This window comes from Hemiscyllium ocellatum, chromosome 6 (genome assembly GCF_020745735.1).
Source record: "Hemiscyllium ocellatum isolate sHemOce1 chromosome 6, sHemOce1.pat.X.cur, whole genome shotgun sequence".
Lineage (NCBI taxonomy): Eukaryota > Metazoa > Chordata > Chondrichthyes > Orectolobiformes > Hemiscylliidae > Hemiscyllium > Hemiscyllium ocellatum.
This window is the reverse complement of record NC_083406.1, coordinates 52,992,225-53,011,041: the sequence shown is the minus strand read 5'-3', so window position 1 is coordinate 53,011,041 and position 18,817 is coordinate 52,992,225. Positions and strand designations below refer to the sequence as shown.

At 42.5% G+C, this 18,817-nt stretch overlaps 1 protein-coding gene across 3 annotated transcripts in view; it reads right to left on the bottom strand.

Moving 5' to 3' along the window:
* Window positions 1-18,817, bottom strand: part of mre11a (MRE11 homolog A, double strand break repair nuclease) — a 119,277-nt gene that overhangs the window by 32,375 nt on the left and 68,085 nt on the right. For all 3 annotated transcript variants that reach the window (XM_060825954.1, XM_060825953.1, XM_060825955.1), the window contains exons 13-15: window positions 8,583-8,756; window positions 5,781-5,843; window positions 3,854-4,067 (exon numbers count right to left, since the gene is read on the bottom strand). In XM_060825954.1, coding sequence (XP_060681937.1) covers window positions 3,854-4,067; window positions 5,781-5,843; window positions 8,583-8,756 — 451 coding nt within the window. The remainder of the gene's footprint in view (window positions 1-3,853; window positions 4,068-5,780; window positions 5,844-8,582; window positions 8,757-18,817) is intronic.

The following is an 18,817-nucleotide window of genomic DNA, read 5'->3' as shown; positions in this document are numbered from 1 at the left end:
ACCCCCTCACAGACAGAAGACACTGCACTCACTACATACATTTTCTCACACTCACAACCCCTAACCCAGACAGAAACACTCACACAGACAAAGACCCAAATGCACACATATATTTTGTGGGGTGAATCTGTACTTGCAGGGTTACATTGTCCTTTGCTCAAAAACTGCATGAATTTATGTAAAACTCCATTCTCTCACTTTTTAGATTAGAATCAATCTAAACATCGTGGCATAGACAGAGAACACAGGGGGCTAACACCTTCAACATATTGTCTAGCTATCACCATTGTAAACAGCTAACCTGAAAATGCAACTTTTTAAAAAAAGTTTTGTGATTTAACATGAAAGAAGTGAAACTATCACGGTATTCTAACAGATGAAAGGCTTAACAGACAATCAATTTTTCAATGTATAATTTCAGTAAATTTTTGCTATAAAATCTGTGTGTTAGGATTGAGCCCTCCACTACCACCTGATGAAGGAGTGACACTCTGAAAGCTAGTGTGCTTCCAATTAAACCTGTTGGACTATAACCTGGTGTTGTGTGATTTTTAACTTTGTACACTCCAGTCCAACACCAGCATCTCCAAACCCTAAATTGAAGAGATTCTAAATCTCCTGGTTGTGTCAGTCAGCCAGTTCTTTCCTGATTGGCCCAGGTTAACAACTCCAATCAAAAGCTCATAGTCAACAAAGTCTACCTGGTTCCAATTACTACAGTTAGTCATTGACATGGAGGGCTGTGCAGGCCAAGTCATTGTGTGTATTTAAGATTTGGAGGTGCCAGTGTTGAATTGGGGTGGACAAAGTTAAAAAATCACACAACGGCAGGTTATCGTCCAACAGGTAAATGCACTAACTTTTGAGGCACTGCCTATTCATCAGGTATTTGTTGCATAACCACCTGATGAAGAGGCAGCACCTTGAAAGCTAGTGTTTCCAAATAAACCTCTTGGACTATAACTTAGTGTTGAATGTATTTAAGACAGAGATGGATAGGTTTGACTCTGGGTCTATCTCTCTCTCTCCTAGTGCGGCCTGACCAGTGTCCTGTAAACTGCAACATAACTTCCCAACTTCTATACTCAATCCCCTGACTGATGAAGGCCAGTGTGTCAAAAGCCTTCTTCATTGTCCTGTCTTCCTGTGACTCCACTTTAAGAGAACTGTGAACTCCAAGATCTCTCTGTTCCACTACATTCTTTCGACCCTGCCGTTCACCACGAAACTTCTACCTTGATTTGACTTTCTAAAATGTACGACCCCACATTTATCTATATTAAACTCCATTTGCTATTTCTCGACCCACTTACCCAGCTAATCAAGGTCCTGCTGCAATTTCTGCTAACCTTCCTCACTATCCACCATACTGCCTATTTATTGTCATCTGCAAACTTACTAACCATGGCTTGTACATTTTCATCCAAATCATTGATATAGTAAGAGGATCAAGGGTTACAGGGAGAGGGCAGGAGAATGATGTTGAGAATTATATCAGCCATGATCAAATGGCAGTGCAGAATTGATGGGCTGAATGGTCTAATTCTGCACCTACATATTATAGTCTAATCACATTGTAGCCTATCTCAAATGATTGAAACAATTAAAACACCTCTGCTTACACTCCAAAGGTGAGAAAAATAAAAGTGCCAACCTACTTCTCTCACCCTTTGTAATTGCCAGGCAATAACAAACAGCCACAGATAACTGCAAGTTAATGTGGCCCAGTAAAAATGAACGCAAGCATTATTTGCAAAAAGCAAGGTTGAAAGAAACAGAGTGGCAGTGTTGCGGATGTTACCATGCTGAGAACACTCAAGGTTCATGACTAATGTAACTATGCTGTGTTGAAAGCTAGTAGTTTTACAAAAAGAACCAAACAATGCTTCTTTAACTGTTGATCAGTCCATCTATCAAATACTTTCATTTCCCCAAATGAAAGCTGACATAGTTGCCTCAGGTCCAAACAAAGAGCTAAAGGAAGGATTCTTGATTTAAAGAGCATTTACTCCTTAAAAAGGTCCAATTGTTTCACAGCATTTATTTTTAGGAGGTGACCAGCCTTGGGGTTTAGTAGTTAAGTTAACAGCTGGATATTGTCACGACTGATTCCAGAATACTAACAGATTTGTGGATGACTACAAACATGAGGTTAAAATATTCATGTGTTGCGTGACAGACTCGATAATAAGTAATTCTTTATGCTACAGAATTGTGTCCTGTGGAACACACTGCTGACTAGTGTGCTTGGTGCTAATGCTAGGGATGTCCTCAACTTAACCAAAGGTCCACATGATCTCACAGACTGGTTTTAACCATCTGAAAGCGTCAGAGAGGAATTTTCAAAAGAATATTTTTCTTTATTGATTTGAATTTCTTGGTCTCTCCCAGAAGGTTGAATGTGAGAATAATTCAGGTGGAAAAATAAATATTTAGCTATAATGGCACCGTCATTATTGTATGGAACCAACATGATAGACCTAGTTTAGTTTGTGAAGCTTGGTAAGCATGGACGAGTTGGACCATATGGTCTGTTTTCATGCTGTAGGACTCAATGGCTTTTCTTGCCTGTCAACTATGTTTAGAGTCATAGAGTCCTACAGCATGGAGACAGACCCTTTGGCCCAAACCGGTGCATACCGACCAAAATGTCCGTCCACGCTAATGCCATTTCCCTGCACTTGGTCCATATCCTTCTAATCCTTTCCTATCCATATAGTTGTCCAAATGTCTTTTAAATGATGTTAATGTACCCGCCCCAACTACTTCCGTTGGCAACTCATACCAGCCTCTGTGCAAAAAAAGCTGCCCCGTTTCCTTTTATTCTTTCCCTTCTACCTTAAACTGATGCTCTGTTGTCTTCGATTCCCCAAAACTAAGTGCATTCACCCTATCCATGCTTCTCATGATCTTAAACACCTCTAAAAAGCTCCCCCCACCCCCTTAGTCTCTGATGCTCTAAAAAAAAAGTCCTAGCTTGTGCAACAACTCCCTATAAACCAGACCATTGAGTCGAGGCAATATCTTGTACATTTCTTCTACACTCTTTCCAGTTTAATAACATCCTTCACAAAGTGATCATGACTGAACGAAATATTCCTAGTGCGGCCTGACCAGTGTCCTGTAAACTGCAACATAACTTCCCAACTTCTATACTCAATCCCCTGACTGATGAAGGCCAGTGTGTCAAAAGCCTTCTTCATTGTCCTGTCTTCCTGTGACTCCACTTTAAGAGAACTGTGAACTCCAAGATCCCTCTGTTCCACTACATTCTTTCGACCCTGCCGTTCACCACGAAACTTCTACCTTGATTTGACTTTCTAAAATGTACGACCCCACATTTATCTATATTAAACTCCATTTGCCATTTCTCGACCTACTTACCCAGCTAATCAAGGTCCTGCTGTAATTTCTGCTAACCTTCCTCACTATCCACAATACTGCCTATTTATTGTCAACTGCAAATTTACTAACCATGGCTTGTACATTTTCATCCAAATCATTGATATAGATAACAAACAGTAATGGGCCCAGCACCGACAACTGAGGAACCCCACTAGTCAGAGGCCTCCTGTCCAACAAACATCCTTCCACTATAACCCTTTGCTTCCAACCATTAAGCCAAATTTGAATGCAGTTTGCCAGCTTGCCCTGGATTCCATGTAAATTAATCTTCCAGAGCAGCCTACCATGTAGAACCTTCTCAAAGGCATTTCTGAAATCCACATAGACTATGTCTACCGCCCTGCCCTCATCAACATTCCTGGTCACTTCATCAAAGAACTCGAACAAATTTGTGAGGCATGATCTCCCAAATTGTGAAGTATGTTTGTATAATATAAACAATTCTTACTGCTTCCTCTTCTGGATCCTCCTCTTGCTGTGGAAGAACTTTGGCCTCTACTGCTGGCCCTTCCACGACCTCTGCCTCTCCCTCTGTTAGCTATGGGCACGCTACTTTCATCAGAATCTGCAGCTTTTTCTTCAGAAACGACCATGTCATCATCACTAATTAATGAAGAGGTATCTTTTCCTTCAGTTCTGTGAGCTCTGGCTCTACTCATTGCCTTTTAATTAATGGAGAGAGAAAAGACAACTGTCCATTAGAAAAAGGTTTATTGTAATAACATTAAGCAAGTATTATCCATATTAATTTGACAGTTACCTGGTGCCAATATCCAGATTATGGGCTTGGCTGATATATACTTAGTGATGCTATCTCTTTGCATGTATTAAAATATTATGGGGATCAATTTGAAGAGAAATTGGAGAGAAAGTCAGCCAATTTAACTCCTGTGAAGCAGAACTGGGATTACCGTTAGAAGATACGCATTAAAGTTCTGAAGTTAATATCTTGACACTTGTGTTATTAATATTTATGCAACTTATCAAGATTACTTTGATAACAAGGTGCACACATCTAGAAGAAGGGCAGCAGGTGCGTATTGATACCACTGCCTGCAAATTTCCTCCAAGTCACACACTTTACCAAATTTGAAATGTATTGTTACTATTGTCATTCATTCAGTCACTGGGTTAGAATCCTGGAATCCCTTCTTGAAAAACACTGAAATTTATCTACAGAATAACTGCTGCAGCAGTTCACGTGATCTTCTCATGGGTAATTACGATGGGCAATAAATAAGGGAGAAAATACAAAAAACCAAAATGTTTGAAAATATGCATTATTCATTCCTTTTATATTGCAGGCCAATTTGCCATGTTCACCCCAGTCTGGTTTGCATTATCTTGCTCCTCATGAAACAATAGCTGAAGGTTTTGGTACAAATTAATTTAAATCAATTTCTAATACCAACAGCATTGCTACTTTAAATACCTAATTTATAGAACTCGTTGTCTTAATAGGCTGAATAACACATTCTCTAGAATTTAATAAAAACAGAATCTAATTCAGTGACTGAATGAGTGATAATAATGATGACATATTTCAAAGTTAGGAAAGTGTGTGACTTGGAGGAACTTTGCACGTAGTGATGTCCATATGCATCTGCAGCCCTTCCTCTAGATTACCCCAATTTACAGAAATGCAGTTCACATTGTTGGGCTTACTCCAGTGATTTGGGAGCAAGAGCAATTTGGGGCTTAATACTATTTGACAAAAATCAACAGATTACAGCTTTTAGTTCCTGGTTAATGATGAATTTACTCATTAAGTTAAGCAGAAATTGAAGGATTGAGATTTAATCAATAAGAACACCAGCCAACATTCATTATCCTGATCATTATTCTGTGACGTCAACTGAATTGTATACAATTCAAGTGGATACACAATCAGGTTCAGCTCTGACACAACTGAGTGAATTGTTCTCTAATGTTCAGTACTCATGTTCACACATCATGAATGGACATTTGAGCAAAATACCAGGGAGATGCTGAATTAACCATCCTGATAAAATTACAAAACATGCAGACATTAGAATACCATTCCTTTTGAATTCAGCAATTGTGTTATAAAGCTAAGCAGACATGTAAGGACAACATGCTCTTATTTGCCTGAAAATATTCATGGATTACAGAGTACTCAGTATGACATCTATATTTAATTACTGGAGAATCTTTATGGGTTTGGAGAAGTCAAATCTGTACCCATGTGTATACAGGGCAGCAACAGTACATCATTCTAAAATCTGGAAATATTTTAGTTGCAAAGTTTGCACAGTCCAAGTCCAGATGCAGTGTGTAAAAGGCAGAGTACAGCTGTGATATTTAATTAAAGACTTGAAAATTAATACTGAATCACTATATAGAAAACAACTTGCCTCTTGAACTTCTTCATCTTCTTCAGCTGTGTTTTTTCTCCGGGTTTCACGAAAATGGCGAACCTAAAAGTTAAAGATGAGTTAATTTATGAAATACCTAAATAATAAACAGAAACCACAGCATCAACCCAATAACCAGACAAAATGATACATTCTGTACTGATGAAGGAACCAATTATTGTTCAGATAGTTAAACAGAATATTTTAAGTATGTGACTTATGAAGTTTTTATATTTCTAATAATCCTCTCAATTGTTCTGTTGCACAAAATTCACTTTAATACAAAATCACATAGATTTTGACAAAATGAGCTCTCTGAACTAAAGCGTAGAGGCTATGGGGAAAAATATGTTCATAGAGTACAATCTAAAAGTGGTCTTACACAAACTTCTTGCTCAAGGGACTTAACTATCCTTATGTTTTTCAAACTTTTCAGCACACCCTCCTTCTTAACATCAACCTGTTTGAGCATATCATCCTGTTTCATGTTATCCTTACAAGGTTCACTAAGTTGATTCCAGAATTGAAGGCTTATGAGGAGAGACTGAGTAGACTGGGATTATATTCATTGGAATTCAGAAGAATGAGGGGGGAATCAGAATTCTATAGAAATATATAAAATTATGAAGGGAAAAGATAAGGTAGAAGTCGAGAGAATGTTTCCACTGGCAGGTGAAACTAGGACAAGAGGGCATGGTATCAAGATTAGAGGGAGCAGATTTAGGACTGAATTGAGAAGGAACATCTTCATCCAGAGGGTTGTAAATCTGGAATTCCTTGCCCAGTGAAGTAGTTGACTCTACTTCAGTAAACATTTTCAAGTTAAGATACATAAACTTTTGAACAATAAAGGAATTAATGGATATGGTGAATGCACGAGTGAGTGGAGCTGAGTCCACGAAAAGATCAGCCATGATCTTATTAAATGGCAAAGCAGGCTCAGTAGGCCAGATGGCCTACTGCTGATTTAGTTCTTATGTTATGTATAAAAATAATGCAGATATAGGAAGAAAGCAGAAGATTGGCGCTAAGTAATGATTTTATTTAATGAGCCAGCGCAAAAACGAGGTGAATAGCCTCTTTCTGTGCTGCAACATTAATTCTATGATACATACTGGGGTATGGTTGTATTTGAATTGATCATTGATTGACATCCTCCCCAACTGCATATATTCACGTGAGAACATGAACAATATGCTGTACGATCACAACTAGATTTGTATTTGTTGTCACTTGATGCACACCTTTCCAGAACATCAGTGGTAAGGAGAATTTCTATTTTCTCTTCTTAACCAAAGGGGCAACAATCAACTCAGCAAAACCAGGAATTACATTTGAATTGGTATGATCCCACACCACAAGTGCAGGCTCAGGATTAGCACTGCGACACCACAGCGTCAGGGACCCAGGTTCAATTCGTCTCGGGCGACTCTCTGTGTGGAGTTTGCACGTTCTCCCTGTGTCTGCGTGGGTTTCCTCCGGGTGCTCTGGTTTCCTCGCACAATCCAAAGATGTGCAGGTCAGGTGAACTGGCCATACTAGGTTTCCTTCGGGTGCTCCGATTTCCTCCCACAGTCCAAAAGTGTGCAGGTTAGGTGAATTGGCCATGCTAAATTGCCCGTAGTGTTAGGGGCAGGGGTAAATGTAGGGGAATGGGGTCTGGTTGGGTTGCTCTTCGGCGGGTCGGTGTGGACTTGTTGGGCCGAAAGGCCTGTTTCTACACTGTAAGTAACCTAATCTAATCTAAAAAGGTGTTTGGTATGCTTTCCTTTATTGGTCACAGCATTGAGTATTGGGAGCTCATGTTGCGGCTGTTAGGCCACTTTTGGAATATTACATTCAATTCTGGCCTCCTTCCTATCAATTGTGAAACTTGAAATGTTTCAGAAAAGATTTACAAGGATGTTGCCAGGGTTGAAGGATTTGAGCTCTAGGGAGCTCGAGAGAGAGGCTGAATAGATTTGGTCTGTTTTCCATGGAGCATCAGAGAGTGAGGGGTGACCTTTTATAGGTTTATAAAATCATGAGGGGCATGGATAGGGTGAATAGACAAGGACTTCAACTGGGCCACATGTAAACAACCTGACCTATCTGACCCCTCTCCTATCATTCACAGTATCAGGTTTAGGGTGGCTCGCAGGCAGCCAGCGGAAAATGGCACAGCACCCTTTTCTATGGGTCCACTCAACTGGCTTTTCAAGGATTTGATACAGAACCATTGTCATCAGTCATTCTTATGAAGTTGGCATTAAGGAAATTTTTAGATTTGGATTTGGATTTGGATTTTGCAATTGATCCTTATTCTGTTTTCGAGCAATATTTATATAAATTTACTTTCTCAAAGTTACCAGGTAGTAACTCGGACCAGGAAGTCCACTCATCCTTTTCACTCCATTGTCTAAGGACTAATATAGAGAATAACAGCAATGATAGACTTACATTTCTTGCGTGCCATCATCTGATAATAAGACTGACTGTTCAACAAGATTAATTTTCCCTCATTCACACCTTGATATCTCTGTCCCCAGCTTTGTTCTAATCTGGCTAGTTGCAGTGCCATGGGATCCTGCTTTCCTCAGTTACTATTCTTGCACAACGGTTACAGACTTCAACACAGATGGTGAGTAACGGTTTTAGCTTTCCACCTGATGATTCAGCATTTATTTATTTTGATTGCTCATCTGTGAAGACCCTTGGAATATTTTCCCAAATTACAGTTGTTTTCCATAACAAAGCAATATTTTGTTGAAAGCCAGTATTTCATGATATAGATATGTGTTAGAAAATATTCAGGTAATTTACCTCTTCATCAATCTTGTCTTCAGTCGCATCAATGTGCCGATCCTTCAAAAACCGTTGTGTCTTTTCCAACTGAAATTTTACCAGCTCATCAATAGCATCTTTTTCTTCTTTGTCAACAAACTCTTGCACAGCTTCTCCCATCCCTCTTTCAGTCAATAGTGATAACTGGACATTCTATAGAGAAAAAGTAACATCTCAGTTTCAATAATCTGCACATATTTTGTCAACAAACATTGGATCGCATATCACTAACCTACTGGAAATGTCACAGGATGGGGTTGGGATTACTGTTCATCCACATCTGCTGTAAAGCTGCTGCTTTTAACTCAGAGGAAACTAAACAAATAGGCTAGGTTTGGAGCAGTACTGCTACCAAAGGGGACACAGCTAAGATGAAGGGAAACACTGTGGGTGGCACGGTGGCACAGTGGTTAGCACTGCTGCCTCACAGCGCCTGGAGACCCGGGTTCAATTCCCAACTCAGGCGACTGACTGTGTGGAGTTTGCACGTTCTCCCCGTGTCTGCGTGGGTTTCCTCCGGGTGCTCCGGTTTCCTCCCACATTCCAAAGATGTGCAATTCAGGTGAATTGACCATGCTAAATTGCCCGTAGTGTTAGGTAAGGGGTATATGTAGGGGTATGGGTGAGTTGCGCTTCGGCGGGTCGGTGTGGACTTGTTGGGCCGAAGGGCCTGTTTCCACACTAAGTAATCTAAACTACGGTGTACATAACTACAAAGGGGCCATTTGATCTGTGACATGTTAGAACCAATCTGTAGGAAGTAAAATCCTAGTCAGTCAATGATTGAAGGAGGTTTCAAGATGCTCAGTCAAGAGGCAACTTTCCTTATGCATGGGTAGAGTTTCTACTCATGGGAGTAAGAATAAATAAAATAACCAAAAGAACTCCAAATGCTGAAAACTCTAGAAAGAAAAATCAGAAATTGCTGCAAAATCTCAGCAGGTCTGGCAGCATTTGTGGAGAGAAATCAGAGTTAACCCTTCTTCAAATTTTCAATTAATTTACTTACTTACTTAGACTTACAGTGTGAAAATAGGCCCTTCGGCCCAACAAGTCCACACTGACCCGCCGAAGTCCAACCCATTCCTCTACATTTACCCCTTTACCTAACACTAGGGGCAATTTAGCATGGCCAATTCACCTGACCTGCACACCTTTGGACTGTGGGAGGAAACCGGAGCACCCAGAGGAAACCCAGGCAGACACGGGGACATTGTGCAAACTCCACACAGTCAGTCACCTGAGTTGGGAATTGAACCCGAGTCTCTGGCGCTGTGAGGCAGCAGTACTAACCACTGTGCCACCATGCCACCTTCTGAGGTTTTCCAGTAATTTCTATTTTTGCTTGATAGAATAAGAATATATAGTCCATCTGTTAGAAAATAGGGCAGTAGTTTTCAACCTGTGTGCCGTGGTATATTGGTGAGCCACAACAAGATGAGAGGTGCACCTCAAAAGTTTCAGGAAGCAATGCTGCTTCACTCAGCATCAAGGTCTCATCTGTGTTGCCAATCTCCTCCAGTATCTGCTAACATTAGGCTTGTGCATGCACAGAACCAAACGTTCAGTATGAGCATGTACATTGATCGTGTTTTTCCAGTATGAAAAGAAACTGCACATGAAAGAGATGCACAACTGAAACAGCCGGTAAACTGACTGCCTGTCTGTACATGTTTCCACATTACCATGGATTTTAAAGTGAATATTTTTTCATTGTTTTTTGTTATGCCAGTGATTCAATTCTTAGCCTCTCTAAAAAATACACAAAAGCAGTGGAGTAACATTTGCAGGCAGCCCTCCCCACATCATGTGTGTGCACCATGCATACCGGCAGGCTTTGTTTCCCACCAACTAGGAAATTGCAATTGACTCTTTGCATTTTATTCAGGTCCATTGCTCATGCATAGTTAGAAATAGTTGAGTTGACAAGATTTTGAAAATATGCCTGTGCTCACAGTCAAAGATGGATTTGAAACATTACTGCTTTTGATTCTTCTTTAGCTTGTTGTGTGTACTATGTTGCAAACCCCTCAAGTAAAGCCAGACCCATAGCAAGTGCAAGTAAATATGACATACATGACTAATTAATTCAGCTGAAGAAAGTGGGTATACCATGAAACTCTTTGTCTCATTGAAGTCTGCCTTGACACGAAAAAACGTTGCGACTACTCAGTTAAGTGACAGTTCTAAGGAAAGAGGTGGGTGAGACAATCAATGCTAACCTCATCTCCATTTACCGCCACACAATGCCTAAAGATGTATAAAGACCTTAGAAGAGTCCCCAATGTATGTGAAAGCACAGGTTTACATGAAAATTCTGTAAAGCTGATAGACATAATTCACTTTTATATCCACCATAGCTTCACGGGTCAACTTGCCCGGTTCTTGGAGAGGCAAAGAAATGGAAAAGACATTTAAAAAGCCTGAGAGGAGGCACACCAAGTTCCTAATCCCTTCTCACCTTCATGGGAATTAAGTTTTGGGTAGTAAGTTCCATAAATGACCTTCCTGTCCACTGCCTACTGAAGTCATTAAGTGTCACTGCTCAGAGTAAACCAACTAAAAGCAGACCTGCTACAAGCATCCCTCCTTGGGAAACAAGACTGCATAGCTTGTAATGTAACACGGCTTCAAACAAAAATAATGGAGGGTATACATAGAACAGGTAATTGGATACTGAGAGCCCCCTATTGGCTTTGCTTCTGACACCCTTGGCCTTCACTGCTTGCAAATGCACCCTTAAAATCATCCGCAAGTCCCAAAGATCGCTTAGCTTGGTCTGGGTTTTCATTCTCAGCAGCAGCTGTGGCCTTCTGGAAACTACCAAACACCACAGCTGCTGGTTTTGATTGGTTGACAGTACCTGGCAGTAGGGATTTCAACCCTTTCAAGAATGTGATTCTAGGCAAGATGAGCCATTGCCCTCTTAGTGCTCGATGGGAAGAAGATTTCAGCTGGCCTTCCTCCCAAGAGGTGTCTTGGTGCTTTAGTGGTACTGAGTAAGTCATCTGCCAAACTGAGAGGACTTTGCCCACAATGTGGGCATGTAAATTAACAAGCATGAGACAGGAGCTGTGTCAAAGGAGAGGTGTTTAAATGTAATGTACTCACAGTAGAACAAGGCAGGCATCTGTAAAAAAGTGCAAGTAGTTGCAATCCAACAAAAGTGCAAGTAGTTGCAATGAGGCCTCTCAGCACCAGGGACTCAGGTTTGATTCTAGCCTAGGGTGACTGACTGTGTGGAGTTTGCAAATTTTCCCCATATCTGCATGGGTTTCCTCCCACTGTCCAAAGATGTGCAGGCTCGGAAGATTGGCCATGCTAAATTGCCCAGAGTGTCCAGGGATGCGCACACTAGGTGAATTAGCGATGGGAAATGCAAGGATAGGGTAGAAGTGTGGGTGGGATGCACTTCAGAGGGTTGGTGTGAACTTGATGAGCCAAATGACTTGCTTCCACACTGTAGGGATTCTATGATCAGATTCCTGTCTGCGTAATTATCTATTGTAAAGGGAAAGGGTGCCTAAACAAGCAGTAATGAATAGACACAGAAGGGAACCAAGAAAGTACAAAAAGGCAGCATCACACCATTGAAAATGTGTTGCTGGAAAAGCGCAGCAGGTCAGGCAGCATCCAAAGAGCAGGAGAATCGACATTTCGGGCATAAGTCCTTCTTCAGGAAACATCGATTCTCCTGCTCCTTGGATGCTGCCTGACCTGCTGCGCTTTTCCAGTAACACATTTTCAGTTCTGATCTCCAGCATCTGCAGACCTCACTTTCTCCTCGAGCATCACACCACTGCAGAGAGATAATAGAGGCAGTAACACATGGAGAATAACATCTAAAATTAGTGCTTTTGATATAGTCTGTTGCTGCAAAGTTCTAATATTTAGCTGCAATATTGCCAAAGTGGTATGTGCAAGTCAACTCAAAAAGTAATTTTCTTTCTTTGTTCAAAAGGAGGATCTTGCAAATCAGATTACATGTACTCAGAAGTCCTAACAAAACCCCAAATTCTGTTGTGATATTTCATGTATTGGAACAGTAGCCCAAATGCATGAACCTGAGCGGATCTGGAATACAATACAAATAAGTACTAGTGATCAAATTGTTTCATGAGGCATTAAAGAGATAACTTTAAGCATCTTTGGGGTGGTACGGTGGCTCAGTGGTTAGCACTGCTGCCTCACAGCACCACAGAACCGGGTTCGATTCCCACTTCGGGTAACTGTCTATGTAGAGTTTGCACATTCTCCCCATGTCAGTGTGGGCTTCCTCCGGTTGCTTCGGTTTTCTCCCACATTCCAAAGATGTGCAGGTCAGGTGAATTGGCCATGCTAAATTAGCCATAGTGTCAGGGGTAAATATAGGGTATGGGTACTCTTCAGAGGGTCGGTGTGGATTTGTTGGGCTGAAGGCCCTGTTTCCATACTGTAGGGAATCTGATCATCTACACAGTCTAGAGACCTCAGATACCAAGGGTCCAGTCTTGAAAAGAATAACAATAAGAGAACATTTGAAATGCAAGCAGTGGTAACAATTTCCTTGTGTAATGACGATTTATGTTCACACTGACATGCTGAAAAGGTTGTGCATTCTGATGATTTCTTGAGCAATGTTGTTGCTCCTTGGTCCTGGCAGAACCACACATAGCAGCAAGTTGGAAGAACATGCAGGGACAGAACTATGAACCTGGGGTCCCTCATTAAGCATCTACATGTAGGCGACACATAAGAACATGTGTGATAGATGTCGTCTTTATGGATTTCAGTAAGGCCTTTGATAACGTTCGACAGGGTATGCTACACTGGAAGGTTAGATCGCATGGAATCCAGGACGAGCTGGTAAATTGGATATAAAGTTGGCTTGATGGTAAGAAGTAGAAGGTAACAGTGGAGGTTTGCTTGTTGGACTGGTGCTCTATCCACAAAGGCTCATTTGGGCAAGGCTCACATCCACATCTTCTGTCAGGAGTACGTGAGAGGGTCAACAAACAGGCTGAAATGTAGGATCAAGGAGTTAGAGAAGGAGGTCTTTGACTTTGAATCATGTCTCAGTCAGATGTGAAGCCAGTCTTGAAGGGGCGTGTATGAAGTGAGGAATGGTGAGCTCCGATACCTGCAGTTGGATTCCAGGGTGCAAACATGGGGTCACAGATCTGGCTCCTTGAGGACTTGGACTGTGACTTCTCCTTCTACTATTCACTGGAAAAAAAGGCACTTCATTAGAAGCTCCTTGTGCTGCTGGCCAACAATGGGTCCCTCAACTCTAATTCAGAGGGCATCAGAGCCTAGATCAAATATGATTATATGGCATTGTTCTCTCTGTACCTGTCCAGCAAGGAATCTCAAGAGTTTTATGAGAGAAGCTGCCACAGGTCAGCCTGGGAGATGTTCAATGCTCCAATCACCTTTGAGGAGCTGACTGGTGCCCTCATCCGGCTCTCAAGGGGCAAATCCCTCGGCTGGATGGGCTGGCATGGAGTTCTTCATGGCATTCAGGGAAGTCCTAGGGTGGGGTGCGACTGTGCATGGGACCTGAAGGAATGTTTTGTGGCTGAACAGTGCCCTTTTCTTGGTGCAAGGTGTTCATTGTCCTGCTGCCTTGTTTACTTAAGAACTGGTATCTTGTCTTTCTCAGCACGGATCACAAACTTTTCAGCAAGGTGTTGTCAGCTCGTCTGGGATCCAGGCTAGACCATATGATCCACCATGATCAATCATACACCGTGCTGGGCCGGATGATCCATGACAATGTCCATCTGGTCAGTGACCTGATCCATTTTTCCCACAGGACTGGTCTATAGAATACCTTCCTGTCAATCAGGGGAAGGCATTCAACAGCGTTGATCACAAGTACCTACTCAGGACTCTGCGAGCATTTGGGCTTGGGACCCAGTTCATTGCCTAGATCTGATGTCAGTACACCTTCCCAGAGTATGTGATTGAAGTTAACCGGTCCTTGACAGCGTTCCATCATTTGGTAGGGGAATGCATCAGGGTCGTAGCTTGCTCAGCCAGCTTTATTCCATGGGTGTATAGTCTTTCCAATGCCTCTTGCGGAGGAGGTTATCACCGTTGCTTTTGTGCAGGCTGGGCACTGAGGTGGTTCTTTCTGCCTATGCCGACGACATGTTCCTCATGACCCAGTTGACCTCAGGAGGATGTATGAATGCCAGGTGTTGTAGTCAGACACGTCCTCCATCAGGATTAACTGGGCCAAATGTTCTGAATATCTGGTCAGTCTGCAGCAGGTGGATTCCTTAACAGAGGAGTTACAACGGTTCAGCTGGAGTGTCACCCATTTCCTCTCTCTGGGGGTCTATCTTAGTCTAGTCGAAGAGTCCTGGCCGGCAAATTGGCAGCAGCTGGAGGCCAAAATCTTGACTCGCTTAAGCTGCTGGATAGGACTGCTCCTGTCTGGTTTAAACCCAACTGGTGGCCTCCATGCCATTGTACCGGCTGGCCCTTTGACCCTTCTTCCTGGTTTTGTCACAAAAGGCCAGAAAATTTTGTTTCATTCCTTCTGGGACAAAAAGGTACACTGGGTCATGGCAGCGGTCTGTGACTCCCCATTGAGGAAGGTGGTCAATCGCTGGCGTGCCTTTGCACCCAGGTGGTGACTTCCCACCTTCAGACCTTGTAAAGATATCTTTATCTCGAGCCTCCTCCCAGATGGTGCGCGTGGCGGTGTATTTTTCCACCAGGTGCGTGACCTCAATTACATCACGCACTCCTGTTTATTGACCAAGAGGGTCTGCAAGTTGCCCTCAGAATTCTGCCAGTCTTTCACTAGGGTCTGATCAATATCAGGAACATAGTCAACTCGCCCTGGGCCTTCCCACCATCAGGAGTAGCAGCTGTCATCAGGGAGCCATACCTCACAAACCCACATCTTTACCATCATGACTTTGAGTGGCTGGTGGCAGGGACGGCCATATCAGCGGGGGTGACCAGAGTCAGGAAATTGCTGGTAGAGGAGGCCTAGGTTGGATGTAGGTGCAGGAATTGGCAAGCAGGATGGGGAGGGACATCCAGCTGGAAACTGATGTCATTTCTCACCTGAAAATGCCAAAGCACAGACATGTCTTCGTGCACGAGTTGTAGGATACTCAGGTGTGCAGCTGAATCTATGTACCCTGCTCAGACAGAATTTCACTTTGGCCGCAAAGTCCTAAATGTCCCTCAGGAGCCTGCGCCCCACAACCTGAGCCACCTGGAAAATCACAGGTCAGGCAGCATCTGAGGAGCAAGAGAATTGACATTTCGGGCATAAGCCCTTCATCAAGAATTTCTACCTCCTGCATATGTGTTGTGTCTCTTTCGGGGAGGCATAACAGCAGTTCCTGTGTAGACTGCTGTTACACACCATCCACCTAGGCTCTTATGTCTGCCACATGGATACGCCTTGGTGTGCTTATTTGCCTTTAGTAGTTGGGTGGGGGCGGGGAAATTCCCTGTGGAACGCTCCCTACACTGGAGTCCTCCCTCTTTCCCTCAGGAAACTGGGTGGAGTGTGTTGCATGCAGCAGTCACATGGAACAGCAAATTAGGGCAGTTAACAGACAGCGCAATCCATGGATTATGTATATATTTGCTGTGGGTGTTCGCACTCACTTTTTAGTTATTTGAAAAACACCTCTGTACTTTTCGTTGAACTTCAGCCCCACAATCTTGATTTTTGGGCACCCGGTGCAGAGGGGTGTGGGCAGATCGGAGGACCTCCAACAGCAGGTTCAGGTAGCAGGCTATGGAGGGGGTAATTTCTGCCAACAGCCTGCCCTCTTCTGCAGTTATGTTTGAGCCCAGGTCTCCTTGGAGAAGGAGCATGTGGTGTCTACCAATGCTCTCGATGCCTTTTAGGGAGAGGTGAGCACGGCGGGGAATAGAGTGCTTTATCTCCTGATTCAACTCCATTTGATTGTGGCCCCTCCTTCCCTCCCTAACACTCCCCTCACTTTTTAGATGATAACATTGCCCTTAACAGGCTTTGCTTGTTAATGTTTCATTAGCCACATTGTTTTCTTGATGGTGGAAAAATGAATAATAAAGTCTTCGCACAATGGTGTCTTTTTAACCATGTGACTGTATATTAAAAAGAACACTATATACAGCCACAGGTAATTCAGGGGAAAAAAAATGAAAATAAAAATTGAGCAGTAGGGGCCCTCTTGTGGTACAATGGTAGTGTCCTTATGCCTGGATGAGAAGGACTGTGTTCAAGGCCTACCTGCTTCAGAGACATGTAGTGAATCTCTGAACAGGTTGATTAAACAATTAGGAAAGAAGAAAAAAAGGCTCTGTTGGGGCCCTATTGTGGTATTAGGGTAGTGTACCTACCTCTGGATCTGGAGGGCTCAGTCCAAGTCCCACCTGTTCTCAGAGGTATGTAATGTCATCTCTGAACAGGTAGGTTAGAAAAATTGGCTCAATAAAGAAAAAGAAAGGCCCTGCTGAAAGTGCACAGTTACGAAAGAGAGATCACATCTAGAAAGAGACATAATCGAGTGAGTATATAGCTCAGGGAATTTGGTGGCAATGTGGGAAGCTGGTGCAGGGAGGAACAAGGTAATTTTTGTTTGCTTTTTTTAAAATCTCATAACTTGTAAGGTTCTTTTTAAACAGGATAACTGAAGCCCAGGATCAGAGGCCCACTACATGCATTACATCACAGGTAAACCACAAATTCAATGGTTGGTAAAAATTGATTTGCTTTTAAATAGAATGTTAATAGGGAAATAAAAACCAGTATACAGTTTTTAAAATAAAATTAGGAACTGAGTGATTCAGAATAAAAGCCAGGTCAGGCAATGTGTTGTAACAACATGATGTAGGAGCTGGTGAACCCCATTGTGATTCAGTGTGACCGCACTCGTTGCAACTTTTGGTCGCTTGAGAAACTCCAACTCAGAATTGATGAGCTACAGTCTGACTTTTGAACACTGCGATTCATCAGGGAGGCAGTCACACCCACCTTAGATCAACTGTCTCAAATTCAGTTAATAGTTAGGGTCAGGACAGTGTGATTACAAACAAGGAAGATACAGGGATCCAGGAGGCAGTGCAGAAGGAGTCTCAGCCCTTGAGTTTGTCCATCGGCTTACACATCCCTGCTCCCTATATAACTGAGAGTTGGGGCTATACAAAGGATCACATGGTGGTAATAGGGACACATTCAAGAGGGTGAAGAAAACAGAAATGTAGTTGTAATTGGCAATAGTGTAGTCAGGAGAATAGATACTTCTCTGTGACCAGAGTCAAGTGTTCCAAGGCTTTGCTGCCTGCCTGGCGGCCGGGTTCAGGAGATCTCATCTGGGTTGCAGAGGACATTGGATTGGGAGGAGAAAGATCCAGTTGTCATGGTCCATGTAGGTACCAAAGTTATAGGTTGAAAGAGGAGCACTTGGCTGAGTTAAACAGCAAAACCAGAAATATAATAATCTATTTGTTTTAAAATAGTTATGGAAAAGGATAGATATGATCTAAGAGTTAAAATTCTAAACTGGAGTAAGGGCAATTTTGACGGTATCATGCAAGAACTTTTAAAAGTAGACTGGGAAGAAGCTATTCACAGGTAAAGGGGCGGTTGGAAAGTGGGAGGCCTTCAAACATGAAATAAGTACAGTCCAGAGGCCCTGTTCCTATTAGTGTGAAAACCAAGGCTGGCAGGTATAGGAAATGCTAGATGACTAGAGAAATTGAGGTTCTGGTTAAGAAAAAAAAAGTATATGACAGGTATAGATAGATGGGATTGAGTAAAAGTACAAGGCCAGTAGCAGTATACTCAAGAGGGAAATCAGGAGGGCAAAAAGGGGACATGAGATTTCTGCTCCTATGTATTATGGTCTTATGGAATGAGCTGCCAGAGAAAGTGGTGGAGGCTGGTCTAATAACAACATTTAAGAGACATATCGATGGATAGATGAATAGGATGGGTTTAGAAAGCTATGGTAAAAACAAGGACTGCAGATGCTGGAAACCAGACACTAGATTAGAGTGGTGCTGGAAAAGCACAGAAGGTCAGGCAGCATCCGAGAAGCAGGAAAATCGATGTTTCAGGCAAAAGCCCTTCACCAGGAATAAAGGCAGGGTGCCTGCAGAGTGGAGAGATAAACGAGACGGGCATGGGGGTGGGGAGAAAGTAGCATAGAGTACAATAGGTGAATGGGGGTGAGAATGGAGTGATAGGTCAGAGAGGATGGTGGGGGAAGGTA